This window comes from Neofelis nebulosa, chromosome 11, assembly GCF_028018385.1.
Source record: "Neofelis nebulosa isolate mNeoNeb1 chromosome 11, mNeoNeb1.pri, whole genome shotgun sequence".
NCBI classification, from domain to species: Eukaryota; Metazoa; Chordata; class Mammalia; order Carnivora; family Felidae; genus Neofelis; species Neofelis nebulosa.
The window spans coordinates 90,389,333-90,416,636 of NC_080792.1; the positions used below are offsets into that span (position 1 = coordinate 90,389,333).

General features: G+C 58.6%; 1 protein-coding gene and 2 long non-coding RNA genes across 12 annotated transcripts in view; all 3 read right to left on the reverse strand.

Moving 5' to 3' along the window:
* SCARB1 (scavenger receptor class B member 1) overlaps window positions 1-27,304 on the reverse strand; it is a 91,312-nt gene that overhangs the window by 32,839 nt on the left and 31,169 nt on the right. For 9 of the 10 annotated variants that reach the window (XR_009250580.1, XR_009250579.1, XM_058691472.1 and 6 more), the window contains exons 2-9: window positions 19,155-19,312; window positions 17,340-17,481; window positions 14,934-15,137; window positions 12,958-13,053; window positions 11,386-11,501; window positions 8,689-8,855; window positions 3,094-3,212; window positions 142-215 (exon numbers count right to left, since the gene is read on the reverse strand). Coding sequence is in view for 8 of the 10 variants with exons in the window: in XM_058691472.1 (XP_058547455.1) it covers window positions 142-215; window positions 3,094-3,212; window positions 8,689-8,855; window positions 11,386-11,501; window positions 12,958-13,053; window positions 14,934-15,137; window positions 17,340-17,481; window positions 19,155-19,312 (1,076 nt within the window). In the remaining 2 variants the exon portion in view is untranslated. Of the gene's footprint in view, window positions 1-141; window positions 2,302-3,093; window positions 3,213-8,688; window positions 8,856-11,385; window positions 11,502-12,957; window positions 13,054-14,933; window positions 15,138-17,339; window positions 17,482-19,154; window positions 19,313-27,304 lie in introns of those variants that run through there. The other variant, XM_058691475.1, reaches the window with a different exon arrangement.
* Window positions 6,878-8,676, reverse strand: LOC131489481 (uncharacterized). The gene is made up of 2 exons (XR_009250588.1): window positions 7,727-8,676; window positions 6,878-7,464 (listed from the first exon to the last, which is right to left on the reverse strand). It is a non-coding gene; the product is annotated as an uncharacterized LOC131489481 (long non-coding RNA).
* On the reverse strand, window positions 10,220-10,941 carry LOC131489484 (uncharacterized). The gene is made up of 2 exons (XR_009250590.1): window positions 10,548-10,941; window positions 10,220-10,303 (listed from the first exon to the last, which is right to left on the reverse strand). It is a non-coding gene; the product is annotated as an uncharacterized LOC131489484 (long non-coding RNA).

Consider the following 27,304-nt stretch of genomic DNA (forward strand, 5'->3'; position numbering starts at 1 on the left):
GGGACCAGCCGGCACATCCGGGAGGAGCGTCTCCCTCCCCACGTGCGGGGTCCCTGGGGACGTGTCCCCCCCCCCCCCCCCCCCGTCCCAAGTCCCCGCCCCCAAACAAGCCACGCGGCCCCTCCTCCCGGACCCACTCACCCGATGCCTTTGATGGCCTTGACGTACAGGCTCAGCTGTAGTTTCACAGAGCAGTTCATGGGGATCCCGGTGACCTGTAGGAACAGCACGGTGAGGGGCCTGGGTTCGCGCCCCGGGAACGCCCCCAAACCCGCGTCCCTGGTCCCGCTCAGAGCGCAGGCGTCAGGGCTGAACTGCCGGGGCACCGGGGCCTCCCCGCTGGCTCCAGGCCCTTCGGGGGTGGGGGACACAAGCTTCCCCGAAGGCTCTTGTGCCCACGACGCTTCTCTGAGTGCACAGTGACGTTTGCCACTGGTTGCCCACCCCTCCCCCCTCCTCCAGACCAAACAACACAGATTTGCATGTGAATAAAGTCGCTCTCCATCACACAACTTGCCCTGACTGTCTCAAACCTAATGTTTTATCCTTGTGTTCACTTTTATGGCTGCCGCCTTCTTTTTTTCGAGAAATTTGTAATTTCCGACGCGAGGTGGTGACAGGAAACTTCCTCTGTGCCGAAACCTACCCTTTTCTTCTAAGAGAGGAGTTTTTAAAGCGGTAAGCAGACAGCAGGGGAAGCGACACACACGTAGGCCCCAACTCAGGGAGGTGGCTCCCGAAGAGGAAAGGGACCGAGGTTGGAGGTCGGGAGGCCAGAACTGTCGCCTCTTAGCTGAGGCCTGTTTCTTCATCTGCAAAAGGGGCTCATTCCCGCCACCTCACTGCGGGGCGAAATAAGGGATGGAAAACAGCCACACTCAGGGCCATAAACGCTTGCGTGACGATCACGCACATTGGGGGAAAGGAAATATCTTCCATGAAAAGTAGGCCTTCCGGGCCCCGATGGCACAGAGGGACAGCGCAAAGGCCGTGCTCCCGAGACCAGGGAGAGCTTGGACCCAAGAACCGGCAGGCTGGGAGGGAGTCCACCCGCGGGTGGAAAAGTGATGAGGCAGCAGGCCGGAGGCCGTCCTCCTCAGAGAGGCCTGCTGGCCGGGCTGGTCGGCGGCTGGTGTCCGGGAACCTGGATTTCGGGAGCCCCCCCCTCACTCCCTAACTGATAAGGGGGGCTCACTGTGCCTGGACTGTTTGTACAAACATTGTGATTTATGCCGACCATCAGTCTCCCCGCGGGGAGTCTGGAAGTTTGGAAGGTACCAGGCAGAGGGTGCCGCTGGGAACAGTCCCCGGTGAACACCCAGGGCGCTGTCTCTAACGGGCTTCCCTGGGGGATGATTCACCGCACTGCTGAGGGAATTAAGTGTGTGCTGTGCGGCCCCCCTGGGAGACGGTACTCCGTCTTCTTTCTCTGCAACAAATCACAGCCGTGATTTCCACCATATGCTGAGTCTGGGAGTCCTGCTAGCAAATCGTCAGACTCGGGGGTGGTCTCGGAGACCCCGAAATGTTAAGACGATGTGGAAAAGCCTTAGCATTTCTTTCTTTTTTTTTTTTTTTTTACATTTTTTTAAATGTTTATTTTCGAGACAGAGAGAGACAGAACGTGAGCGGGGAAGGGGCGGAGAGAGAGGGAGACCCAGAATCCAAAGCAGGCTCCGGGCTCCGAGCGGTCCACACGGGGCCCGACGCGGGGCTCGAACTCACGAACCGTGGGATCGTGACCTGAGCCGAAGTCGGATGCTTAACCGACTGAGCCACCCAGACACCCCGAGCCTTAACCTTTCTAACAAGAAAGAACGAACTTCAATGGAACACATAATATATTAATATTAATTACTACCAATTTAATTAACGAATACCATTAAATTAACCTCATTAAAATTCACTAGATATTAGCACAGGACATGAGGTGGGGGCGTCAGAAGGCCTGTGTTTGGACTCAGCTTTGCCACTTACTTATGCCCACTTATCAAACCCGTACCTACTGAGTTCCTCTATGCGAACGGCTAGAAGTCAAGCGATGAACGGAACAGAATGGATCTTTCCTCTATGGAGCCAACGATCCCGTTTATTAGTTGTATCACGTGACCTACCTGGGCCACAGTTTCCCCATCTGTACAATGGGAGGAGGAGTGCTCCCTGCCCAGATAATTGTGCAAGTTTACTGCGTTACTGCATGTGAAAGTATCCGGCTGGTGTCTGGACCATAATGAGTGTGCAAGCACTATTTGCTGGAGGGGAAGTGCATGTAGTCACAGTTGACCTAACTAGCCTGGGTTCCTAGTGAAAAGAGACAGAGAGAGAGAGAGAGAGACGACTTCACCAGCCTGGGTTCTTAGTGAAAAGAGAGGGGGGCGGGGCAGGGGGAGAAGGTGGAGTGCCAGGGGCTGGTGAACGGAGTCAGGAGCTCCGAAAATCTGAGGGGTACGCAGAGAAATGACGTGGAACGGTGTCAGGCAGAAGAGGTTTGAAAAAGGCCTGTCCGGAAGGCCACGAGTGTCCATGCAGGAGACAGAAACCCGCAGGATTTTTAATCAACAGTGAAGGCCGCCAGGTCCAAATGGGCACCTTTTACAGTGACAGCGATACTAGGAGATAAGGCAATCAGGTAAAGATAGGCCCACGGGAGGGCCACCTCTGTGGGCCTGCTACCCTCTTCTCTTGGTCCCCACCTGCAGACAGAATGTCACAGAGGACAAATTCCCCAGAACCCAACTTATCTACAAGATATTCCAGGCTCTTGTCGGGACCTAGACATCTTTATGACATATTGGCACAGTCAGAGGGCTCTTCTGGCTATCTCCTATGCTGATAATTCTAACTGATTTACTGTCTTATGGTCCTTTCAGAAAGACAATTCCCTTGTGACGAAATAATGAATCCCTTGAACTATGGAGTCAGGGCAAAGTAGGGACTTCTGACAGCTTGACATTCCAGAAGCTATCAATGCCAAGGAAAGCCAGGCTTCCCATCACCCCCCTACCCCACCACCAGAATAGCTCAGTGCCTGGGGGGAGGGAAGGGGGAGAAGCTGGCATCCCGCCCCCCACAGGCTGACAGGCAAGGGCTCACCGGGTGGACGTCCAGGAATAAGGAATGTTCCTCTGGGTTGGGGTGGAGGCCAAGCACCGCCTCTGCCAGCATCGGGTCGGCGTTGTAGAAGTGAGGGTGGGAGAGAAACAAGGGTGCATCTAGAAGGCAGAGGGGCGGAGAGAAGGGGGGGCATCAGACAAGGGAGAGCGTCAGCACGTCCAAGGCTTGCTTCGTGCCAGGCTCACGGGATGAAACAGAGCCGCTGCCTACAGAGCCCGCGGATGATGACAAAATGCAAACGACAATAACTAGACAGAGAGAATCCCTTCATCCGGCCTGTAAATGCCTGTCAAGTGCCCAAGAGATGCCAGGCACTGGGAAGAGATGAGCCCTGTGTCCCAGGGATGGGAACAGAGGAGCTGCTGACGTGGGTGAGGAGGTCACAGGAAGGAAAGGAGGATGGTTAAAATACGCCAGGCAGGGAAGGCCAGGGAACGACATTTCAGGGGGAGGGTTTGGCAGAAGCAAAGGCGGGGAGGTGGGGAAATGCACGGTGCACATGGAGCAGACAGGGCGTGGAGGAGAATTACAGGAGTTGAGGAGAGAAAGGTAAGTCGAGGCCAGATCTGGACTTGGGTGGGGAAGGGGTATCCCGATCGCCAAGCCAAGCAGCCCAGGCTGTATTCTGCAGGCAACGCGGCAATCATCGGAGACGCTGAGGGGTGCACGCCTGCAGCCAGGTCTCCCTAACGTAATGGGAAGGAAGGAGACGCACCTGCTTCGTTTCTCCTCTCCCAGCAGCCGGTGTGAGGGACGGAAGCCAGCGAGTGTGAACAGGGACTGACTCGGGCCCCTCCGTGAGAGCAATTCACACCCAGAAACATGAGGCTGAACCTCCCCATCAACTGATCGAGCAAGGCAAACACCAACGCATCCTCGTATGCTCAGGACAACGTACAAAGGGCCTGACGGACAATGAGTTGACGAGGAAAAGAATGAGTCTCTGTCAAAAACCCACGAGGATCCAGAAGAGGCAAATCCTACAGACAGAATGCAGACTGAGCTCACCAGGGGCCGGGGGAGGGGAGATGGAGAGTGGCTGGTAATGGGTATGGGTCTCTTTTCGGAAGGATGAGAACATTCTGGAACTAGACAGAGACGGTAGGTGCACAATATTGTAAATGTGCTAAATGCCACCGAACTGCATTTTTTTTTTTACATTTTTAAAAATGTTCATTAATTTGACAGGGGGGTGGGGACGGGCAGAGAGAGGGAGACAGAGGATCTCCGTGCTGATAGCAGACAGCCCGATGCGGGGCTCAAACTCACGAAACATGAGATCATGACCTGAACCGAAGTCGGACACTTAACCGACTGAGTCACCCAGGCAGCCCTGGACTGAACATTTTTAAATGGTTAATTTTAGGGGCTCCTGGGTGGCTGAGTTGGTGACATGTCTGACTCTTGATTTTGGCTCTGGTCATGATCTCGTGGTTCGTGAGTTTGAGCCCCAAAGTGGGCTCCGTCCGGACAGGGCAGAGGCTGCTTGGGATTCTCTCTCCCCCTCTCTCTGCCCCTCCCCTGCTGGTGTACTCTCTCTCAATATAAATAAACTTTTAAAAAATAAAAAAAATAAAAATCTTTTAAAAAGACAGATGGGCGAGGGGCGCCTGGGTGGCTCAGTCGGTTGAGCGTCCGACTTCGGCTCAGGTCATGATCTCACGGTTCGTGAGTTCGAGTGCAGCGTCGGGCTCTGTGTGGACAGCTCAGAGCCTGGAGCCTGCTTCACATTCTGTGTCTCCTTCTCTCTCTGCCCCTCCCTGACTTGTGCTCTGTCTCTCAAAAATAAATAAATGTAAAAAAAATAATAATTAAAAAAAAAAAAGATGGGCGCTGGAAAGGCCTCTTAGCACCGACAGAGACTCTGCTGGGGGTACCTGGAAGGAGGGTAAGGGACTGGGGAAGCACGAAGCCTCTCTCCCACGTCGGCCAGTGTCACTTAAAGCCACCTCCTGGGACCTTCGAAGCTACCTTGAGCACCGCACCCCCGGAGACAACGTCCCACAGTTCGGAAAACCTCATTTCCCATTCTCCCATCTCTGCCGTGAAACGACCATAGCAAACACGAGGACCCCACGTTTACAGACAGCAGAAGCGAGACCCTCAGTAAGGGGGGCAGTCACCTCGTCAGGCCCTTGAGGGTCGCAAATCTCAAACAAGCCCCCGCGTGCGTCCAAGCCTGGGGAAACCTAGAGTGGGTGAGACCAACGTGCCATCACTTGCTTCGGACGCTAAGCACGCTTGATTTTTCCTGGCAAGCACACAGGCACGTGCCCCTTTCTATCTGATTTCCAAACCGCACGGGCAATGAGTGGTCAGCCATTTACAGCTTTGTGGTGCCCCCAGCCAGACGGAAGCCCAGGATCGCCACAGATTATGACTAAGAGGCTCTGCTGAGCAAGTCTGAGGACCTTACACAGCATGGAAGTCTGAGGAGCCGAGAGTCATGATCCGGGTGCCGGTTACATGGGTCCGTGCGCTTTGTGGAATTTCAAACTGCACGTGTTGCTTGGGGACCTCTCGGTACACGTGTTCATTTCAACACAAAAGGGAGAAATCTTATTTATACCTATGTTTCAATTCCCTTGCGCTTTTTTTTTAAGTTTATTTATTTATTTGGTGGTGGGGGGGGTGGGGCAGAGGAAGAGAGAGAATTCCAAGCAGGCTCCACGTTGTCAGCACAGAGCCCCACCTGGGGCTCCAACCCACGAACTGGGAGATCATGAGCTGAGCCCGTATCAAGACTGGGACACTCAACCCACTGAGCCACCCGGATGCCCCTAAAATTCCCTTGCACTTTTGAGGTCGTTTGGGCAGATGTGCTAAGATGAGACCGTGCCAACCTCGTCCCTAGCCTTCCCGAGCGGATGGACATACGGTCTGTGCCTGCCGGGCACCCACTCTTTTTTCTGCAACCTAGACCCCAACCCCGGAACCAGCCCGCCCCTCACAGGCTAGGCGAGTGCCGGCCCCACCCACGGAATCAGGGGCTGAGCATGTGACACAGCCTGGCCAATCGGCATAACCCTTGGCCACGGTGATTGGGTCACAGCTGGCCGTGGATCCAAGGTGGACCAATCAGGGTGAACCCTGGGAGCTTTTGCAGGATGAGGAGGTCTTCTGTGGCCCCCTTTGTGCAGGACGCCCAGAGGGGAGCAGGGGAGCCTGGGGCCCGAGGGGAGAGCCCGCCTGGCAGCAAAGCCAGCCCGGAAGAAAACCGAGCTGGCACACGGGGCGGAAGGCAGCTTCCGACGACAGCTGATCTCTGGAGCCATGCCCACAGACCCCACTGAAGGAAGAATTCAACAGAGGGCAAGGCCAGGGGGGCTCACACAAGGCCACGACAGAGGGCATTTCCAGCCCCCAGCTCTAAACCCGTCACCTACCGAGCACCCCATTCTGCCTGAGCTTGGGGAAGTCGTCCAACCCGCAGACAGTCCTTCCCTCCCACAAACCCTGCTGCAAACCACCCCTCTCGATCCCCATCTCCAGCTGGAAATGCGGCTTCGGCCCCCCACAGGCCCCCAGGAGGCAAGACCCAGTCATGTGAGGAGTGGTTTCTTGTCCCACCAACCGTGTGACCTCGGGCATGTCCCAGCCCTGCGCCCCAATGTCCTAAGTGCAGGATACACCCACACACCCGTACCTTCAAATGCTCCACACCAGCCACAGTTCTAGAAGCTGAGGACAGAGCCCTGCCGAGAACACTTACAGTCTAGTGAAGGACACAGACCGTAAATAAAACAAAACACACAGTCAGGGATTTCAGGGAGTGCCGAGCACCAAGAACGCAATCAAGGGTGAAGTGACAGAGAGCGGCTGGCGGGGGCAACTTCAGCATGGAAATGAGGGCAGGCCACCTGGAGGAGGTGGCATCTGAACAGACCAAAAGGAAGGGAGGGAATGGTCCACATAGATCCACATGGATATCTAGGGAAAGGACTCTGCAGGCAGGGGGACAGCTGATGCAAAGGGCCTGAGGTAGGACCAAGCTTGACAGACTCTAGAAACAGGGAGAAGACGACGGGCCTGAAGACTAGTTGGTGGGGGAAGCAGAGGAAGAAACGATGTCAGAGAAGCTGGCACGGGCCACATCCCACAGAGCACGGAGACCAGGGTCAGGGCTCCGGCATACGTCACGGGGGAGCCGTTAGACATTTGAAGCAAAGGGCTGGCTGGCAATCCGTGTTTTGGAAAGGTCCCTCGGGCTGCTCTCTGGAACAGCATCCAACACACCTTTCCACAACGACGAACATGTTGTCCTTCTGTGCTGGCCGTCCTGTACGGAGGTCACCAGGCACATGCGGGTGGTAAACATCTGAAAGGCGGCCAGTGCGACTAAGGCACCACCTTTTCTTTTTTTCTTTTTTTTTTTTTTAATTTTTTTTAAATTTTTTTTAACGTTTATTTAATTTTGAGACAGAGAGAGACAGAGCATGAACGGGGGAGGGGCAGAGAGAGAGGGAGACACAGAATCCGAAGCAGGCTCCAGGCTCTGAGCCGTCAGCCCAGAGCCCGACGCGGGGCTCGAACTCACAGACCGCGAGATCGTGACCCGAGCTGAAGTCGGACGCTTAACCGACTGAGCCACCCAGGCGTCCCATGGCACCACCTTTTCAACCTGGCTGCATTCAAACCCGTTTCGATTTACGTAGCCCCGTGGGGCCAGTGGTGAGTGACCGCACCGGGCAGACTGGGGAACAGTTGGTACGTGGGGTGACGGCAGTGCGACGTGGCGGGGGCCAAAGGGAGGGGCCCGGACCGCGAGGAGGCGGGGTCCCGGGAGGGAGGACGGACCCCCTTCCCTGCTCCATCCACAAGCAGAGGCTTCCTCTCCTCCCAACATGGGACAAAGGGCCCTTCCCACAAGGCCGCGTCCTCAAGGCACGTCTCCTGGTGTGGCAGGCACAACGAGGCCCTCCCCAAAGACGTCCGTGGAGCCCGTGAAAACGTTAGCCTCCCCACGGCGAAGGGGACCGAAGGACGCAGGTGGAATTAAGGCTGCTAATCGGCTAGCCTTTAACTCAGGGCGTGTGGCCCGGATTACCCCCGGGGGGCCCGGGATGGTCTCCGGGGTCTTCAAACTGGAAGAGGGAAGCAGGAGAGATGTGGGATCAGAGATGATCGTGGACGTGGGGCCAGACAGACGTGGTGTCGCTGGCGGTGAGGCTGGAGACGGGGGCCAGGAACCAAGGGATTCCGGGGGCCTCCCAAGGGCACGGCGGCCCGTGGCTCCCCCCTCGAGCGTCCAGCCAGGAAGCTGTCAGCCCGCGGGCATCTGGGCCCTCGCCCGGGGAGGCCTGCGTCGCACCGTCAGAGGCGATAAATTCGCTGTCGCTCTCGGCCCCTAAGGTTGTGGGAATTCGTGCCGACAGCCACTAATCTACGCGGCGTATTCCTTTTTCGGATTATCTGTCCGCTGCCCTCCTTATCTCCGGCCAACTAATGGAATTATCAAGAGTAAAGGGGCCAGAGAGTAGACAGGCGGCGGGGGCCCCGTAGGGACAGAGAGGTGCCTGGTGGCCTCGGGCTACACCCTCCCGCCCCCCCTCCCGGGGGACGAGAGGCACGTACTGAACCTGCAGGTGCTGATGTTCTGAATCCCAGACTCCAGGCAGGGGCAGAAGCCCTCGTTGGGCGGGTAGATGGAGCCGTTGGCAAACAAGGTGCTGGGGGCCACGAAGCGGTAGGTGGGGATGCCTTCGAACACCGCTGACTCCTTGTAGACCAGGTTCATGGACCTGTGGGGGACAGACGGGGGACAGGATGACGTCCCGCACGTGGCGGCTAGACCGGTCCCGCTGAAGGCGGCCCCGGCTGAGCCCCTCCTCACTGCACTGTCTCCACCTGCACTGCCACCCCCCCCCCCACCCCGCACCGCCCCCCGGTCCCAGCAGCTGCCTCCGTCTCTCAGCCGGGGGCTTGCCAATCGCTCTCCCTGCCTCCCCGCCCGCACCCATCTGGTCTCCACAAGCAGATGAAATAAGAACACAGTATGTCACGTCCCCACGTGAAGTCACAATGGCTTCCCGGGGCGCCCGGGGGGCTCCGTCGGTTGAGCGTCCGACTTCCGGCTCAGGTCGCGATCTCGCGGTTCGTGGGCCCGAGCCCCGCGTGGGGCCCTGTGCTGGCAGCTAGGAGCCTGGAGCCTGTTTCGGATCCTGTGTCTCCCCCTCTCTCTGCCCCTCCCCCTCTCACACTCTCTCTCAAAAATAAATAATAAACATTTTAAAAAGTGCGATTGCTTCCAGTATTTTTTTTTCTAATTTTTTTTAACACTTATTTATTTTTGAGAGACAGAGCGTGAGCGGGGAGGGGCAGAGAGAGAGGGAGACACAGAATCCGAAGCGGGCTCCAGGCTCTAAGCGGTCAGCCCAGAGCCCGACGCGGGGCTCGAACTCACGGACCGCGAGATCATGACCTGAGCCGAAGCCGGACGCTCAACCGACTGAGCCACCCAGGCGCCCCTTTAATGTTTATTTTTAAGAGAGACAGTGTGTGAGCAGGGGAGGAGCAGAGAGAGAGGGAGACACAGAATCCGAAGCAGGCTCCAGGCTCCGAGCCGTCAGCATAGAGCCCGACTCAGGACCTGAAGCCACAAACCACGAGACCATGACCTGAGCTGAAATCAGACATTTAACCACCTGAGCCGCCCAGGCGCCCCATCAATTGCTTCCAGTCTTGTCTAGAATACGATCCGCTGTCCTCACCACGGTCCAAAGGCCTCTTGGGGGTCCAGCCCCTTTACAGCACCCCACGGGCCCCCTGGCTGTGGCTCAGACGTGCTCCCTCCTGCCCCTGGTCCTTTTCCTCCATCCGGCCTCCCCGGGCTGATCACACACCCAGCTTCAGTTCTGCACACACGTGGTGACTGAGCCGCCACGGCCTCAGCCAGTGGCACCGTGTCCCCCACCCTGTTCTCCCTGCCGTGTTTCTCAAAGGCACTTCTGAACTTGAATATGGACTCTGGATTACAACCATGCTGTCCACGGAGGCCATCTGTCGCACACGCCCCTCGGATGGGGCGAGTCTGGGTGTGGCCCGCCGTAAGCATAAAACACATTCCACATTTCTACAGCTTGTTACAAAAAAAATTTTTTTAAAAAAACAGTAACACATCTCAGTAACATTTGACGTTGCTTACAGGCCAATGTGGTAACGTTTTGGGTACAGTTGGGTCAAATAAAACCTATCGTTAAGGGGCGCCTGGGTGGCGCAGTCGGTTAAGCGTCCGACTTCAGCCAGGTCACGATCTCGCGGTCCGTGAGTTCGAGCCCCGCGTCAGGCTCTGGGCTGATGGCTCGGAGCCTGGAGCCTGTTTCCGATTCTGTGTCTCCCTCTCTCTCTGCCCCTCCCCCGTTCATGCTCTGTCTCTCTCTCTGTCCCAAAAATAAAAAAATAAAAAACGTTGAAAAAAAAAAAAAAAAAAAAACCTATCGTTAAAATTAACTTCGTGTCCGTCTTGTTACTTTTTTTTAACGCAGCCACTAGAAAATCTAAAATTGCAGACAGGACTCGCGTTCCTAGGGGACAGCAGCGGCCCAGACAACAGTGTTAAGGTGGACGCTAGATTTCTTCATTTTCATGACGGTAATGTGGTCGCGCAAGAAAACGTCCTTGTTTTTAGAAAACGCTCCCTGAGGTACTGAGGCGTCCAACTTACTCTCGGACGGTCCCGGGGGGCTGAGCAGTGACGAGAGAGCGGATGGGGCAGGAGAGAAATGACCGCCAAAACTGAGGGAAATGGCACCTGCTTGCGGCTTTTCTCTGGGTTGAAATTTCTCGTTTTAAAAAGTAAACAGAGGCACAGCAAAGGCGGCTCCAGCTCAGAGGAGAGCTCTGTCTATTCTCACCCTCACTGGGGCCCCCAGAATCCACCGGGCCTCCAAGGCCACACTCTGGAGCCCAAAGAGGCTGTCGGACACGCGTCTAGCGATCTGAGCATCCAAATGGACAACAGGGCACCTGGACGGATGCCGCAGGGAGCCGGTGCTCACCCCATTCCCAGCCCTCGGGACCTGATGGCTTCCTGCCCCTTACCAGCATGCCGACCCCTGCCCGCAGCCTCTCTGGGTGCAGGAGGGGTGTGGCCCTTCACGGTGTAACCAAAGAGGGTTCCGGACCGTGCCAAGGGCCCAGGAACACACAAAGAGCCAAACGTGCTTCCCGAGCACACGCGAAAAGCCACTCGGTTAGGCCGTGAGCGTCCACAAAGCCAACTTCCGCTGCCCGGGGAAGGCCCAGGATGACCCAGGATGTCCCAGCAATTACCGGCAGGCCTCGGGGCTGTAGAATTCCAGTGAGGTCTCAGGAGTCATGAACGGCGCCCACATCTGTCCAGACGTCCCATTGATCATGTTGCACTGGTCAGAATGCCAGTATTTGACCTGCGGGGAAGCGTTCGGAAGCGCCCATTGAGCTCCGCGACGGCTCTGGGCGATGACCACACCCGACCTGGGGCGGCGACCGCACGGGGACCCGGGGACAAGGGCACCCACCACTCCATTCCAGAAGCCGGTCCCCTCGGGGAGGCGAGCGGGCGGCCGCACGGACAGCCAGAGAGCGTCGGCTGTGGCTCCCCGCTCGCTAACACGGACCCTCGAACGGGCACCTTTGCCCCGGGGACTCGGTGACTTTATCTGTAAAATCACCCCCATCTCCAAGGGGCACAGTGAGCAGGAGAGGAGGGAGGTGAGAGGTGAGACTCTGGCATCGTCACCAGAACACAGATAAGGGAGGGGGTAAGTGAAATATTTACCGTATTTACTGTGAAACATCTACGGTAAGCAAAATATTTAAAATCATAATGGTGCCCCCGTCCCCCAGGGGGCGATCTCAACCCAGCAGCTGCCTCTGGGAAGTGAGGCCTGGAAAGAACAAAACAGACCCCTCCCCTTCTGGCCCTCTGTTGTGTGCACGCGTGTATCTGTGCATTGAAAACACAAGCCAGAGAAGGCGGAGAGCCTCCGCTGCGAAGGGTTGTTACCGGCCGCAAATGGTGATCTGGCCGCTCCGGGCATGGACCAGGGGGGCGGGAGGGGGGGGGGATCGCTGGGGCCCCCAGGTCACGGTGAGCGCTTGGCAGGTGTGAACAACATTTGCATCCGTAACAAGAAAAGGCAAGTAAGGTGGAAAACAGCAAGTTGCGGGCCAACGCATTTCGTCACGTTCGAAGGAGCACACCCACCTTGCACGCGGGCGTGGAAGGGACAGAGGAGGACAGGAAGACCCCATACTGCACACCGTAGACTCCCCGCTGTGCCCCAGTGCAGGGGGGCCGGCGTGTGGAGCGGTGCAAGGGGCACTTAATCTGTCTCTACTGGTTTGTCGTTTCTCGGTTTTAATTTTTATAGCCGGCTCCCAGCTGTCAGCCCAGAGCCCGACGCGGGGCTCGAACTCACAAACCGTGAGATCCTGACCGGAGCCGAAGTCGGACTCTTAACCGACCGAGCCACCCAGGCGCCCCTCTGTTGTCTTATCTTTTTAATGTGAGCATCTTCCTGTGTTCCTAGTGTAATTATATCTTTTAATGCAACGGGTGGTTATAGGATCAGCGTAGTCTCTTTGAAGTGGTTTTGTAAATTCGACAAAAGGAAAGAAAGAAGTCACTTCCTGGTATACACTAGGTGCTACATAAGTAGAGCCTCTATTCCCCACCCGCCCGTTCAGAACCAAGAGCTACTTGAACCCCGACCACAGGCAAAATCCCCGACTTCGAGAACGGTCTCCACTCCAGAGGGGAACACCCTCCGGGTTTCCAAGAGAAACAAGGAGCCCAGCACAGGTGGCCTCTGTGGCTTCCGCCCGGCCCCCGAGCAGGAGGGCACCGCCCCTTGCCCTCACCTTGCTAAGTCCGTTCCACTTGTCCACGAGGTGGATCCTGCTGAAGTCTTTGACCCCCGTGAACACGGTGAAGAGCCCGGAATTGGAGTTGTTCAGCTGCGGACAAGGACAGAGAACAGCGTCTTTAAGCCTCGCGACAGGGGCAAAGGCCCCGGGGCCCGGCCCTCGAGCACACCCGTTTATTTAGAGGCCGTTCCCCGCTTCACCCAGGGGACAGGGGCCTCGATATCTTGTTCACTGCTGCATCCCGGTGCCTGGGGACCGAGAGGAGGGAGCATTTCCAGAAGAGGCACTCGATTCCAGCGTCCCTCCTAGAAAGCGTCCCACCTTCCCTTCCTGACTCCAGGAGAGTCTGCTCTTCGTCCCGGGGGGGAATAGCAGAATGCCCCCCTCCCCCCAGACTTAAAATAAAGCAAGGTCGTGGGACCTCTCCACTCAACGGAAACGCCACTTCCGGGTGGAAGTTTTAGGACCTAGCGCACGCACATGTCACCGTGCTTTCTGCCGCTGCTGCAGGGGTCGTGGAAGCGTGTGTCAAGCTGCTGCCTCCCTCAGCCTGGGTCCCTGAAGTGGCCAAAAAGAGCAGACGGCCCCCCGGTCACCCACACTGGACACAGCATACAAGCCAGGAGCGAACTTACTGTTTCGAGCCTCTGAGGTTCTGGGGCTGCTTATTACACAGCATAACCTGGTCTATCCTAACGGATACAGGACCTAATGTTTGTTATCGAGCAGGTTCTGGACAGAAAGCCCCAGGCTCTGGCACTCTGAGGAGATTTCCTAGAAACAGATTTCTAATTCACACGCAAAGCACACAAAGAAATGAGTGACCGTGGGGTGAAATCTAGAAGCCTCCCCTTCCTCCTTCGTAACAAAACCCAAACCTTACTCAGGGCATCAGCGCAGCAGCTGCGGCCTTTAGCCTTTTCGGCTGCGTTTCCCCACTTCCCTTGCAGTTAGGCGCGGCCACTTGACGAAGTTCTGGCCAAGGGAAAGCAAGTGGAAATCGGTTTCCTCCCTCCCAAAGAAGGAGACAGCTGGGTCATGTTGCTCCGTCCTCAACTCCCTTGCCTGCCTCTCCATCCCCAACCGCTCCTTCCTTCCCATTCTGCTTCCCGGAGGGTGGGTGCGACCGCGGGCGCTCCGGCAGCCACACGGGACCATGTGGTAATCTGGAGTACGAAAACCACACCGTAAGGATGGGAGAGCGGAGTAGTAGGAAAACACTCTGGATCCCTGAAGGCTATGAAGACACCACACCAACACTGAACAGTCACTGCTGGGATGTTATTTCGGGGTTTCCGTCATACGCAAACATAGATTACGCGGCTGCTACTCGCTTCGCAATAATTCTCACTTGTTTACGAGTCTATAAGACGCTTTGAAAGGAATCATGTCACTTAACCCCAAACTTGCCAGCTTACCCACCCACTCAGGACCTGCCAAAACGTAGTGAGTGTCTATCACGTGCCAGGGGCGGAATCCCAGCCTGCCTCCCCCGCGCCCCCCAACACGGAGCAGCAGCGCCCAAAGGGGAGGCTGAGGCTGGAGCCACTCGGAGGGCTCGCTGAAACCTGCGGCTGAGGGAGCCAAGGTCAGGCTGTCCGTCGGCCCAGGGCTCAGGAGCCCAATCCCTACCGGACTATCAGGGGTCGAGATCAAGAGGAAAGCGGGCAGCCCGGGGCAGCGTCGGGGTCAACACTCGTGACCCGCCTGCCCGGCCGCCGGTCTCCGTTCGTCCACCGGCAGCCACAAGCGTCCAGCCGCACCTGAGCACAGGCCTGGAGTTTCCAGTCTGATGGGCCAGCAAACTCTCTGCTTGTCCTAAGCCACTTTGAGTTAGGTTTTCTGCCCTTGACAACCCAATGCCCCCAGGTCCCCGGCCAGCCCGAAAAGCAGGCCGCTGACCCATCTTCCAGGCCGTGGCAACGAGGACACGACCCAGGCCCCCGAACTGCTGGCCGAGCCGCACTTACCTCCGCAAAGAGCCCAAACTTGCCCTTGAAGGGAAACATGTTTGGCAGGTACTTGTTGACGAGGTGGACCAGAGGGTCCTCGTAGCCCCACATGATCTCGCCCACGGTGCGGTTCATGAAGGCACGCTCTCCGAGGGTGCTGAACGCCAAGGTCATGATCAGCTTCAGGCTCATGGGCTTGTTCTCCATCATCATCGCCGCACCCTGCAGAGCCCGGGGACACCACAGGCTAGATGCCACGGGTCCGTCCACCCTGGACGTCACACCGGGCCCAGGCCAGCCCGCCACCTGTTCCCGTACGGTCTGAGAGCCAAAAACATTTTTGTATATTTTTCACATTTACTCATTTTTGAGAGAAAGACCGCAGGGCAGGGGCAGAGAGAGAGAGAGAGAGAGAGGGAGGGAGAGGGAGACAGAGACTCTGAAGCAGGCTCTGTGCTGACCGCAGGGAGCCCGGCGCGGGGCTCGAACTCACAAACCGCGAGACCACGGCCCGAGCTGGAGTTGGGAGACTCGACCGGCCGAGCCACCCGGGAGCCCCATAAGTTTACGTTTTCAAACGGTTGAAGAAAAGAGTTTTCAAAACAATGAACATGATAGGAAAGGCACATTCAGTGTCCATATGAAACAAAGTTTCATTGGAACGTAGCCACGTCTACCCATTTGTGTTGTCTTTGGCTGTTTGTGCATTGGCAGGCAGAGCTGAACGGTTGCAACAGAGACTACGTGGCCCTGGGAGCCTAAAATACTTACTATCTGGCCCGTTACAGAAGTTTGCTCCCCCTGTTCAAAACACGTAAAAGCACACGTGTGTAAGTGGGGTGTGCATGCAAGGCCCGCTCCTTTATAAATGGTGATAGCCTTCTGCTTGTGCTCTGTACCCGCCTTTCTCCCCCTTGGATATTCCTTAGGGACTGCTCTGAGCCACCACCTACGGCCCCGCCCCCTGCCCCCGTCCCCAGGTCCCCGTCCCCGCCCACCGCCCGCATCCCCGCCCCCTGCTGCCGGGCCAGGTCCTAGCACCGCCTGGCTGCAATAAACCACCGCAACGAAACCGCACACGATGGAACAATATTTAGGTTGTTTCTGGAATCTGCTCTGACGAGGTTGCCAAAATGAATATCCGCGGGTACAAACATCTTCTGTGTGTGTTAGGCTATCAGGAGGACACATTCCTACCCGTGGAGCTTCTGAGGTCGGAAGCAAGGTGCAATTTCTATTTAAAATCACTACCCTCCGACGGCTCCTCCCAGTTCCTCCCGGCAGGACGTGAGCGTGTCCGTTTCCACGAATGCTCACGAACCCTGGGAGTTACCGGGAGGGCTGTGCCCACCTGACCGGTGGGGCAAAGCGTCTCCGCTGCCAAAGCTTAAGGATCTAACTCTGGGGGAGGCAGCTGTGAAGCTTCGCGATGCATTCATTCCCCTGTCCCGACCGTCCAACGGACTCGGCAGGTGAGCTCGCCTCGGATCCAGGGCCCAGCCGAGGGCCGGCCCCCGGATCACCGACAAGTAGACAAGGTAATGTGTGTAAGGCCCATCAACACTAACGTGTTAGCAGAGCATTAACACGACAGGCGTGAGCCCCCTCTCTCTAGAAAGGCCTGCTGGCAAAACTGGCCCTTGGCCGCCATCTGGGAACTCGGGTTTCCAGGGGTTCCCACCCCTCTCTGACTGATAAGGGGTGGGGGTGGGGGGCTCTCTGTGCCTGGTCTCCTTGTACAAACAGTATGATTTACGCCGACCAGTGCTTTCCTTCCGGGGATCTGGATTTCGGTGGGTGCCAGGCAGAAGGTGCCTCCGTGACCAGCCCCCGATAAAAGCCCTGGGGACGGAGTGTCTACAGGTCTCCCGGGGGATAAGCCTTCATTCATGTGCGCTGTCACAGCCTGTTGCCGGGGGACGTGGGGGAGTCCTGGCCTCCACCCCACCCGCCTTTTTCCCTTTGCTGATTTTGTGCCGCACCCTTCCTCCGTAACAGATCACAGTGGACTCCCGCGAGCCCTCCCAGGGAGTCGGCGAGCCTGGAGGCGGGCTCGGGGACCCCAGCCCACGGGCACACAGTCAGCAAGCCCAGCGACGACTGTGGCCCAGCTGCAGGGGACGGAGGCCCCGCCTGCAAACGCTGCAGACAGTGACACGACCTGGGGGCGCCCGAGGAAGTCCCCCACCAGCACCTCCGTTTGGAGATGTTAGATTTGCAGACGACGAAAGGACACACAAGGACTTGGGCCGGGCCCCCCAAGCCAGTAAGAAAGGACGCACCTGGGAAACTCAATGGGCTGAGAGCCGGGCCCCACGCAGGACGGCCCTGCGCAGGGGGCAGGCGAGAAGAGAGACGGAGACCCGCAGGGACGGGGAGGAGGGCCGGCGGCGGGGGCGGGGGGTGCGGCCGGGGCAGCCTTACCAAGACCAGGATGTTGGGCATGACGATGTAGTCACTCTCCAGGCCGTGGGACCTGTCAGGCTGGAACTGGAAACTGCGGTACTCGAGGAATGACACGGTGTCATTGTCATTGAAGGTGATGTTGCTCTTGTGCCTGAACTCCCTGTGGGCGAGGAAGTCGGGGTCAGCGGGTCCCGGCCGCACGGGGACGCAGCACCCGCCGGGAGCCACAGGGCCCCCGGCCCGCCTTCCCTGAGCCCACCGTGAGAACGGGCGCCCAAGCCTCCGCGGGGCTCCTCGGGGCCACCCCAAAGAGCACCCGGATCCCAACACACCCTCCCCACCGGCCTGGCCGAGTGCCACCTCCTTCACAGCCTCCCCCCACCGCCCCCGGCAGGCGGCTGCTTCTCCGAGGGACGCAGTGTGGCGCGGTGGTTAGGAATGTGCACTCTGGGGACACAGGGCCCAGGCTCGAACCCTGCCTCTGTCACTTACTACCGGGGCCTCGGTTTTCCCGTCTATAAAATGGGAGCGATGACAAGACCCGCTTCGTAGGGCTGTGTGAGGGCTGAGTGGGTCGGTGCCCGTCAACCCACCCGACAGCGGCCCAAAGCACAGGAGACGCTACGTAAGTCTCAGCCGCTTCGATCCGTTATTGTCCCGTTTAACCCATTCTCTACAAGGCACCCGGACAAAGTCTGAAAAGTGGAAACTCTCTCCCCAACAAGCCTTCTTTGCGGACAAGGTAAAATCAAGCCCCTAGTGTGGCCCCCGAGGTCCCCGACACCCAACCCCATCCAATGCTGTGCCCTCGTCTCTGCCACTCTCCCCCTGTCAGTCACACCAGGCCAGCCACACAGGCCTTCTCCTTCCCGGACTACCAGACTCTGCCTGCCTCAGGGCCTTTGCACCTGCCACCGCCTCTGCTTGGGGCCCTCCTCCCCCCAGATCTTCAGATAGCGGCACCCCCTTCTCACCACCCAGGCCTCGGGAAGCGCTCCACTGGTAGAGGTCCCCCCCGTGACCCTCCAGTTAGGCCAACCCCGCCCACACCCATCCCTCCAGCACTTCTCCAGGCTTCCCCTGCGTGGCTCTCACCACACTTACGGCCACCTGATTGGCCCGCATGTTTACTCTCGTTGGACGTCAGCTCTGCGAGGCAGGGGCTTGGGTCTGCCTCTCACAGCGACTGGCACGGTGCCCAGCACGCAGGGGCTGCTCAATAAATGCTTCCGGAAGGAAGAAATCAGTAGGAACTTTGGCACAGCGGGCTCAGCCCCGAAGCCTTTCACGGACCAGCCCGGTCGGCAGTTCTGCGACGTGACTCGTCCCAGAAGGCAGAACGGGCAGGAGCCGGGAACTGGGTCTCACGCTGGAAACAGCCCTCCCTCGTCTCTCGGAAAACCGCTCCGGCCGATTCGACGAGCCGCGCTCTCCCAAAGACCCTGACCCATCGAAGAGGGTCACGCAGCAACCGTAATAATACGCCAGCAGCTAACGTTTACTGGGCAGACGCCGTCCGAAGGGGCCCCCCCCGCGATCTCGTCCGGTCCTCAAAACCTCACAGCCACCCCAGGGTGGATACGGTTACCGTCAACTTACAGACGGCAAAACTGAGGCACGAGGAAAGACCGCCCGTCCTGCAATCAGAAAGCCAGTTTTTAAACCCGGGAGGTCTCTCCCCAGAGTGCACGGTGCCAACCACTAGGGCACTGGACTGGAGAAAGCCAGACTGACCTTAAGCAAGCCTCTCCGCTCCCGGGGGCCTCGGTTTCCTCAACTGTCAAATGGGGTGACGACCCGGAACCCCCCCCCCCCAGTCCCCTCCGTCCTCACCTGTACACGTAGGGCCCGCGCTCCCGCACCTGCGGCTTCTCGCCCAAGAGGACGGCGCTGGGGTTGACCACGTCGAAGAAGTAGACGGACAGGTAAAAGGGGACGGGGATCTCCTTCCACATGTTGAAGGACAGGCTGCTGGGGTCGATGCGCACATTCTGTGGGGGCAAAACGAACACGTCTGTGAGGAGCGTGACCCGGGTCCCCACAGGTGCCCACCCCACCGGGCGGCTAGAACAGCGGCCCGGAGCCAGGCGGCACCCACCGCCGGGCCGCACCCGGGCACCCGGAGGGCGCTCTCCGCACACGCACTGCTCCGGAGTGTTCGTTCATCGGCGAGATACTCCTACTATTGTTTTTTCCTTTTTTAAAGGTTTTTTTTTTTAACGTTTACTTATTTGTTTTTGAGAGACAGAAAGAGCAAAGCACAAGTGGGGGAAGGGCACAGCGAGCGAGCGAGAGAGAGAGAGAGAGAGAGAGAGACACACACACACACACAGAATCCGAAGCAGGCTCCAGGCTCCGAGCTGTCAGCACAGAGCCTGACGCGGGGCTCAAACCCATGAACCGTTAAGATCGTGACCTGAGCCGAAGTCGGAGGCTTAACCGACTGAGCGCCCCAGGAAGCCCCTGCTGGTATTTTCCATGTGTGTTTTAGTAACAGGCCAGGAGGGGCCTGCTGCTGGACTCCAGACTCGTGGGCTCCACGTGGCCAAAGGCATCATTCATTCATTCAACAAACTTTTCCTGAGCACCTGCTACACACCAGCCACTCTTCTAAGAGCTGGGGATACCAGAGAGAACAAGACAGACCCCAATGCCCAACGTCGTGGGCTCTTTAACCTAGCCGGGGAAAGGCAGGTATTGCGCACGAAGGTAAAAGGTGGGCCGTGTGAGAGGCGGCGATAGGGAGGGGGACTGCAACTTTAAACGGAGTAGACAGGTGAAACGCCAGCAAAAATAGAACAGAAACAAACACAGAATAAAAACAAAGGGCAGCGAGGGGAACGCGTGGATTTGGTGGGAGGAGGACGGCACACAGATGCAATGTCCGGTGCAAAGGCCCTGAGGCAGGGAGGTGCTGAGACAGAGCCGAAGAAAACAGGTCTGCAGTCTGTCTGTCAGATGCACGGGCCTCCAATCCCGGCCTCCCTCCTCAGCTCTGCAAGCCCTGCTCTAGTGTCACAGGGAGGTCCCCCCGGGACCACCCAACCCACCCCCCCCCCGCAACGTGGCCCGGCCACATCACGGGCCCCGGAAGGCTCAGAGCCTGGGTCTGTCACAGGGAGCCAGCCCATGAGACAGATGCCCAATATCGCAAAGTTAGGTACCACACGGCGTGTGTGACCTTCCACGTTCCTTTGAACATGGCCTTCCAGAACAAGGACAGCCACCCCCCCATCTGTGCCCAAACAGCCAGAACCAACAGGCAGAGGCTATAGCCGCACGTTCGGGTCCAGGAGGCAGAAGGCGGGAGTTGGCCTGCCAGGCCCCGCCCTCTGTCCCCAACAGGCAGACTCGGGAGAGGAGCGGATTGGAAGGCAGCCGGATCCCAGGACCACGCGGGCAAGACGGTCATCTCTGAGCCTCGGCTTTCCCATCTGTGCCATGGGCGCCAGGGACTCAGCTGTGTCTCGTTTGACCGACATGGCAATGAAATGAAGACGGGCTGAATTCATTGCCAAGAATAAAAAACACTGCAAGACTGACCACAAAATCTGGATTTCAGGCCGTCGTGATCGCCTGTTGACAAACACATCTTCCCTACCAGCCACGGAAGCCACAGGGACCATGTTTATGACGCGACACGTGATACACGCAAATAGAGCTGACTCACAAATGTGATCTGAGCGAAGGATTCCGTGGCATCTCCAAACTGCTTCCACAGCGACAATTTCTTTTTCAAAATCAAACGCTCCTGGGAGCCAAATCGCACACCTCGGGCCACCGCTGGCTCCCGGGCCACCCCTGCGCCACGCCCGCCGGGGCACCATCTCCGGAGGAGGGCGGCCCCACAGCTCCTGTGGGCGCGGGCTGGGCGAGAGGCTGCTGGGGGGGAGCGGGGGGTCGCCCAGCGTGGAAATCCTCAAATCTGCCAACAGGCCCACGGGGAGGCAGTCCCGACGCGGCCGTCTCAGCCATCGCCTCCCCCAACGGAAAAGACACACACGGGGCTAGTGACCAGGGGTCCCTGCCTGTCCCGGCTTCCGCCAGGAGAGAACGTGACGTCGGTCCCAGCTCCTTCCTCCTGTGTGTGTGTGATAAAAACACGTAAGAGCAGATCTGCCCTCTGAACAAATATTTAAGGAGAGGACGCGGTCCTCTTAACTGGAAACGCTGTGGCGTGTGGGAGATCGCCGGGCTTGCTGGGCTTGCGAAACGAAAACAGCAGCAAAGTAGTGGAGGTGGGGGTCTTTCCACACACAGCGCGGCGACGGGCTGGAGGGCGAACGCTTCCCGCAAACTCCTCGAGTTGTACGCGCTGAATACGTACAGCTCTTTAGAACGTCAATCATACCTCAAGCGAGGGGTTTTAAAAAACGCAGAGTGTTTCCGGTTCCTGCCTCCCCTCCCTCCCCAGCCCTGTTTCTCAGCCGGACCCGGAGAAGCCCTGGGAACTCCAGCATCCCAGAAGCCCACCCCACGTTCCTCGTCCGCTGTCCAGCTCACCCTGCCCTGGGGACAGATCACGACCCAAGAAATGAACCTCCAGGCAAAGCCACGTGTCCCTCCCTCTCTCTCTCCAGCAGAAGGGGCTTCTAGTTCTGGGGTTCCACCCCATTCACCCGCCCACTCACAGGGAACGTTCGATGACCCAGCTCTGCCTTCTGGCTGGGTGACGGTGGGTAAGTCATTGCTCCTCTGCGAACCCTCAACCTCCACATCCATACAATGGGCACGAGGGTAGGGTCCACCTCGCGGAGCTGGGGTGAGGCTTACGTGCGTCTGTACAGGTAGAGTGCTCAGAACAGGGTATCGCAGAGCCCGGGGCATCCGGAAGGTCAGCCAAGCAGTCACCCGGCATGAAGTGACCGACCCTTCTTCCTCCCCGGCACTGTCGCTGCCCCACCCCCCACCCTCAGGAGGGGGCAGACTTTGCACTGGTTTTGATCGGCATCGGGACAGAGGCATCTGGACAGCAGCGCTAGCCAAGCTCACGGCCTTTTGCCTGATATGACAGAGTCTAGCCCCCTCCCCCTCCCCCTCCCCCCAAGGTCAAAGATCACAGCCCGGAACACAAAGACTTGGGAGAGAGGGCCAAGGTGAGCCCTTGCCAGGCACCACCGCCGCTCACCGAACCAGACCCGCCAGGAGCCCATTCCTGGACGGTCAGAGAGGCCGCCCGGAACAGGGGACACGTGAGCCCAGTACCGAAAGAGTGAGCTGGGCTTTGCCGGGAAAGGAAGACGGACGGGAGAGGGCATTCCCAGCAGAGGACGCAGCCCGGGTACAGGCAGGACGCCTTGAGGACCACGGCTTACCTGAACGTCCATCGACAGCGAATATGTTTTTAAAACATATTTTTCTTTAATTTTTTTAATGTTTGCTTATCTTTGAGAGACAGAGCACGAACAGATCGACTTGGGAAAAAAAGACGAGCCGCAGAAAGATACAGTCGGTTGGGACCTTTTCACAGCGATTTGTCAAACGTACAACATACTGTGTAAGCTTTTATTTCTTGAAAATACAATGAACATAAAAGCTGTCGTCTTCACCCCAGCCGGCAAGTCCCTCCACCTGGTCTGGCCCCTGTGGCCTCTCCAGGACTCACGTCCTGTCCTGTCCCTGTCATTTACTCAACCCTGTCATGCTGGCCGACTGGCAGACACTTCTGCCCCAGGGCCTTTGCACTGGTTATTCTGCCTCTAATGTTCTTCCTAAGGTGACCACATAGTCAGATCTCTCACCTGATCTCCCTGAAACTGTGTTTCCCATGGCCCTTGTCGCCTTCCAGCATACTCTATGTCCACTGTTCTTTCTCTGTCTCCCCTGCTAGGTCATGAACTCACAAGGACAGGATCCTCATCTGCTTTGTTCATGGATTCACTGACGTATCCCCAGGGCCTAGGACAGTGCTTGGCACCCAGCGGACACTCGGCAAATTTTTGCTGAGTCAACAAGCAACATGAGCCCTGGAACATGGAAATGTCTACCAGAGAGCGGCTATCTGCTTCCTCCTTTGTATGTACACCTATTTTTTTTTAAGTTTATTTATTTATTTTGAAGGGGGGGGTGCATAGAGAGAGGGAGAGAAAATCCCAAGCAGGCTCTGAGCTGTCAGCGCACAGCCCGAGGCGCGGCTCGATCCCACGAAGCGTGAGATCACGACCAGAGCCGAAATCAAGAGTCAGATCCTTAACGGACTGAGCCAGCCAGGCGCCCCTCCTTTGTATATATTTCAAATAGCTCCTACTTAAGCGAGATTTTTTTTTTTTAAAGTACACAGCACGGCCTCCTTGGGGCCCAGCTTGGGCCGGGACAGCGGCCCAGGGGACGCGGGATGGCAAAAATGAACGTTTCGTTCACGCTAACTTTCGGCTATCGGTCTCTGTTTCGGTGAAGTCAATCTGTAAAATCAGTCGTGATCGCATTCTGAGGCTTAGCCAGCCGCCACCTCACGGGCCAGGCCGCAGCGCTGGGACCGAGACCGATGGAGGTCACACATGGATGTCACAGACCGCGAGGGTGGTCTCCACGGGCTCCTCCATTGGCCCCCATCGCCTCCCCGGGCCAGGAGGGGAGGTGCTCCAGACGCTGCCCAGGGAGGGACAGTTGGGTGGGGGATGGGCTGGGGGGTCCTGGGCCAGCCCCGCGTTTCACAGAGAGGCCTGGGAGGTGGGGGGTCCTGGGCCAGCCCCGGGCATCACCAGAGGGGCCTGGGAGGTGGGGGGTCCTGGGCCAGCCCCGCGCTTCGCCAGAGAGGCCTGGGAGGTGGGGGGTCCTGGGCCAGCCCCGCGTTTCACAGAGAGGCCTGGGAGGTGGGGGGTCCTGGGCCAGCCCCGGGCATCACCAGAGGGGCCTGGGAGGTGGGGGGTCCTGGGCCAGCCCCGCGCTTCACCAGAGGGGCCTGGGAGGTGGGGGGTCCTGGGCCAGCCCTGCGCTTCACCGGAGGCCCAAGGAAGGCAGGAAGAGGCCAGGGGCCGCATGGCTGTTGTTCCAGGGCCTCAGACCTCCAGCCTGGCCTCGAGCACGCGGCCGGGATGAGCTCTGAGCTGAGGAGTGGGCAGAGGGCCGAGAGGGCCCCACGGCTCCCGGGGACTTCACCGTCACCCTTGGCCGGTGGTGGCGAAAGCTCGGGACCTCAGTCCAGAGGCCGGAAAAGCATCGCTCGCCAGATCCCAAGAGCCAGGGAATCCAAGACCCCAGGCGAAACCACACTCCGGAAGCCTCAGCTGGCCCCTCTCCGCCCCGACCCGGCTGCTCGGACGAAGTCACTCCTGGGGCGGGAGGGGGACTTGAAGCAACACACATTTGTTCTCTCACAGGTGGAGGGGGGTGGCCAAAGTCTGACCCCAAGGTGTGGGCAGGGCCATGCTGCCCCTGATCGCTCTGGAATCTGGAAGGGGGGTCCCGACTTGCTCCCCGGCCTCCGGCGGCCGCGATCCTCCAACCTCTGCCTCCGTTGTCGCCTCGCTTTCCTGTGTGCCCTCTCCTCTTAAAAAAAAAAAAGCTCGCGTTGGATTTAGGGCCCATCTGGTCCCTACCTTAATTTCATCGGCAAAAATCCTATTTTCAAATAAGGTCACATTCACAGGTAACTGGGGTTAGAACTCACACGTCTTTGGTGGGGGGGTGGGGGTGGGGGACACTTACGGAGCCCAATACAGGGGCCAAGGCCAAGCTAAGTGACCAGAGTGTCACCGGAACCCACACCCAGCCAGGATGGCATCCTGGCCCAAAGCTCACGTCCTCGGTCCCCTGGCACCAGGGAGAACGGGGACAGCATCCGGCAGGGAGGCTGTGGGCCCACCTCCGCGCCCCTCGGCACACCCACCGGACCCCACGGCGCTCCTCAGGCTCGACGTCGGGGCTCCCGGACGATCGTGGAAAGATGCACTATGCGCCCCAACCATTCACCAGCACCCCCCAAAACGCCCGGGGCACCTGCGGGGGCCCCTCGGCATCCTGAGCGCAGAGAATAAGCCAGCAAGGTCCCCGCACTGGCGGAGGTGATGGCCCCGGGGCAGAGGCCACTGGTGAGCACCAGACAAACAAATCCTTGCAGGAAATGCTTCAGGCCCTGACGCTTACTGGGGAAAAATAAAGCCAGGTGGAGAGTGACAGGGCCGTCACGTCAAACAGTCCAGGAAGGCCTCTCGGAGGAGGCCATATTCTCCTTCCTCTGAAGGAGAAATTACAGTCTCCAGAAGCACCTGACGTGTTAAGAAAAAAAATTTTTTTTTAATGTTTATTTATCTTTGAAAGAGAGAGAGAGATCGAGCACGAGCAGGGGAGGGGCAGAGAGAGAGAGGGAGACACAGAATCCGAAGCAGGCTCCAGGCTCCGAGCTGTCAGCACAGAGCCCGATGTGGGGCTCGAACCCACCGACCATGAGATCATGACCTGGGCAGAAGTCGGACGCTTCACCGACTGAGCCACCCAGGCGCCCCTTTTTGTATTTTTTTAATGTTCATTATTTTAGAGAGACAGACAGAGCGTGAGCAGGGGAGGGGCAGAGAGAGAGGGAGACACAGACTCCGAAGCAGGCTCCAGGCTCCGAGCTGTCAGCACAGAGCCCGACGCGGGGCTCGAACCCACCGACCGTGAGATCATGACCTGAGCTAGTCGGACGCTTCACCGACTGAGCCACCCAGGCGCCCCAGGTGGCTCTTTTTTAACGCGGCTCCTAGATAGTTTCAAATCACACAAGGCGTTCACATTCATGATTTGCGCTTTGTACAGGCAGCGCTGGTGTGGACGGACCTCGCTGGACCCCACGTCCGTCGCTTCCTAGCCGTGCGGCCTCCAGCGACATCTCGGTGCCTCGGCTTGCTCAGCTGTCCAATGGGAACAGTTAACAGCCCCTCCTGGGCAGAGCCGCGGATGAGATTTAGACCCGGTGCACACGGCAAGCTCATACAGGAGGCGCTCAGCGTGATCGTCGCTGGGTTCCCGACCACCTTCAGATACGAATTCCTGCCCTTGGCACTCGAGGCCTCGCCGTGTTCTCCCACACACGAGTGCGCGCCGGGAAGGCAGATCAGCTCACCGCCTCCCACGGCCCTTGCCCCGGTGCCCAGGATGCCCTTGCCACCCAAGTCCAAAACCCTGCTCCCTAGGTGCCACCGGTGCACAACCACCCACCCCGCGCTGCCCCCGAGGAGGCGGGGGACAAGCGGAGAGCAGGCGAATCGTATCAACCCTCCCCGTACGGCCCCATCCGGGTAACAACGGCCGTCTGCCTGCTTCACCTCGTTACGTTCTCGAAGGCTCACTTAACACACACAGACATGGAGGCGGGGAGGCCGAGCGCGTCCCCGAAGTCCCAGGGAGCGGGGGAGACCCATCGGCCGCGGGGCCCTTAATCACATCCCCGCGGCACCCTTACACCTTCTCACCCACTGGGCTCCGGGCAGCCCTGCAGAATGACCATCAACTTGACCTGGCCCCCGAGTTGCAAAACCGAATCCCTCCCCTGGCGAGAAGAGAGGAGGAAACAGGCTCCGGAGGAAACACACCTCCGAGCCCAGTCCCGCGACGGGACCGGCCCCTGCACGCCCCGGATCGGCCGGCGGGCCTCTTGCCACCTTCTGCACCCCGGGCTCGCAGGCGCGCCCTGCCCCAGGCGGCCCCGGGGGCTCGGGGAGGACCCCGGCGCAGGCTGAGTCAGCGCGGAACCTGGGAACGCCGCACCCTTGGCTCGGGTTCCGACCTCCTTGGCTTCTCAAGGTGCTTTTCGTAGGAAAGCCGAGCGGTTTGCTAAGACCACGGACGGGTTTCTTCAGCCGGGAAGTTGAGCCATCTCTGGCCGACGCCTCCGCTTCCCTCCCACCCAACGCCCCGGCGCCAGCGTATCTCGGCCGCGCTCGCCCCGCGACGCGCCCCCCCCCCCCCCCGGAGACCCTCCGCTTCTCCCCAACACCACCCCGCGCCCGGCACGGACCGTCGGGACGGCCGCGCTCACTTGGTCAGCGGCTCTCCTGCCTCAG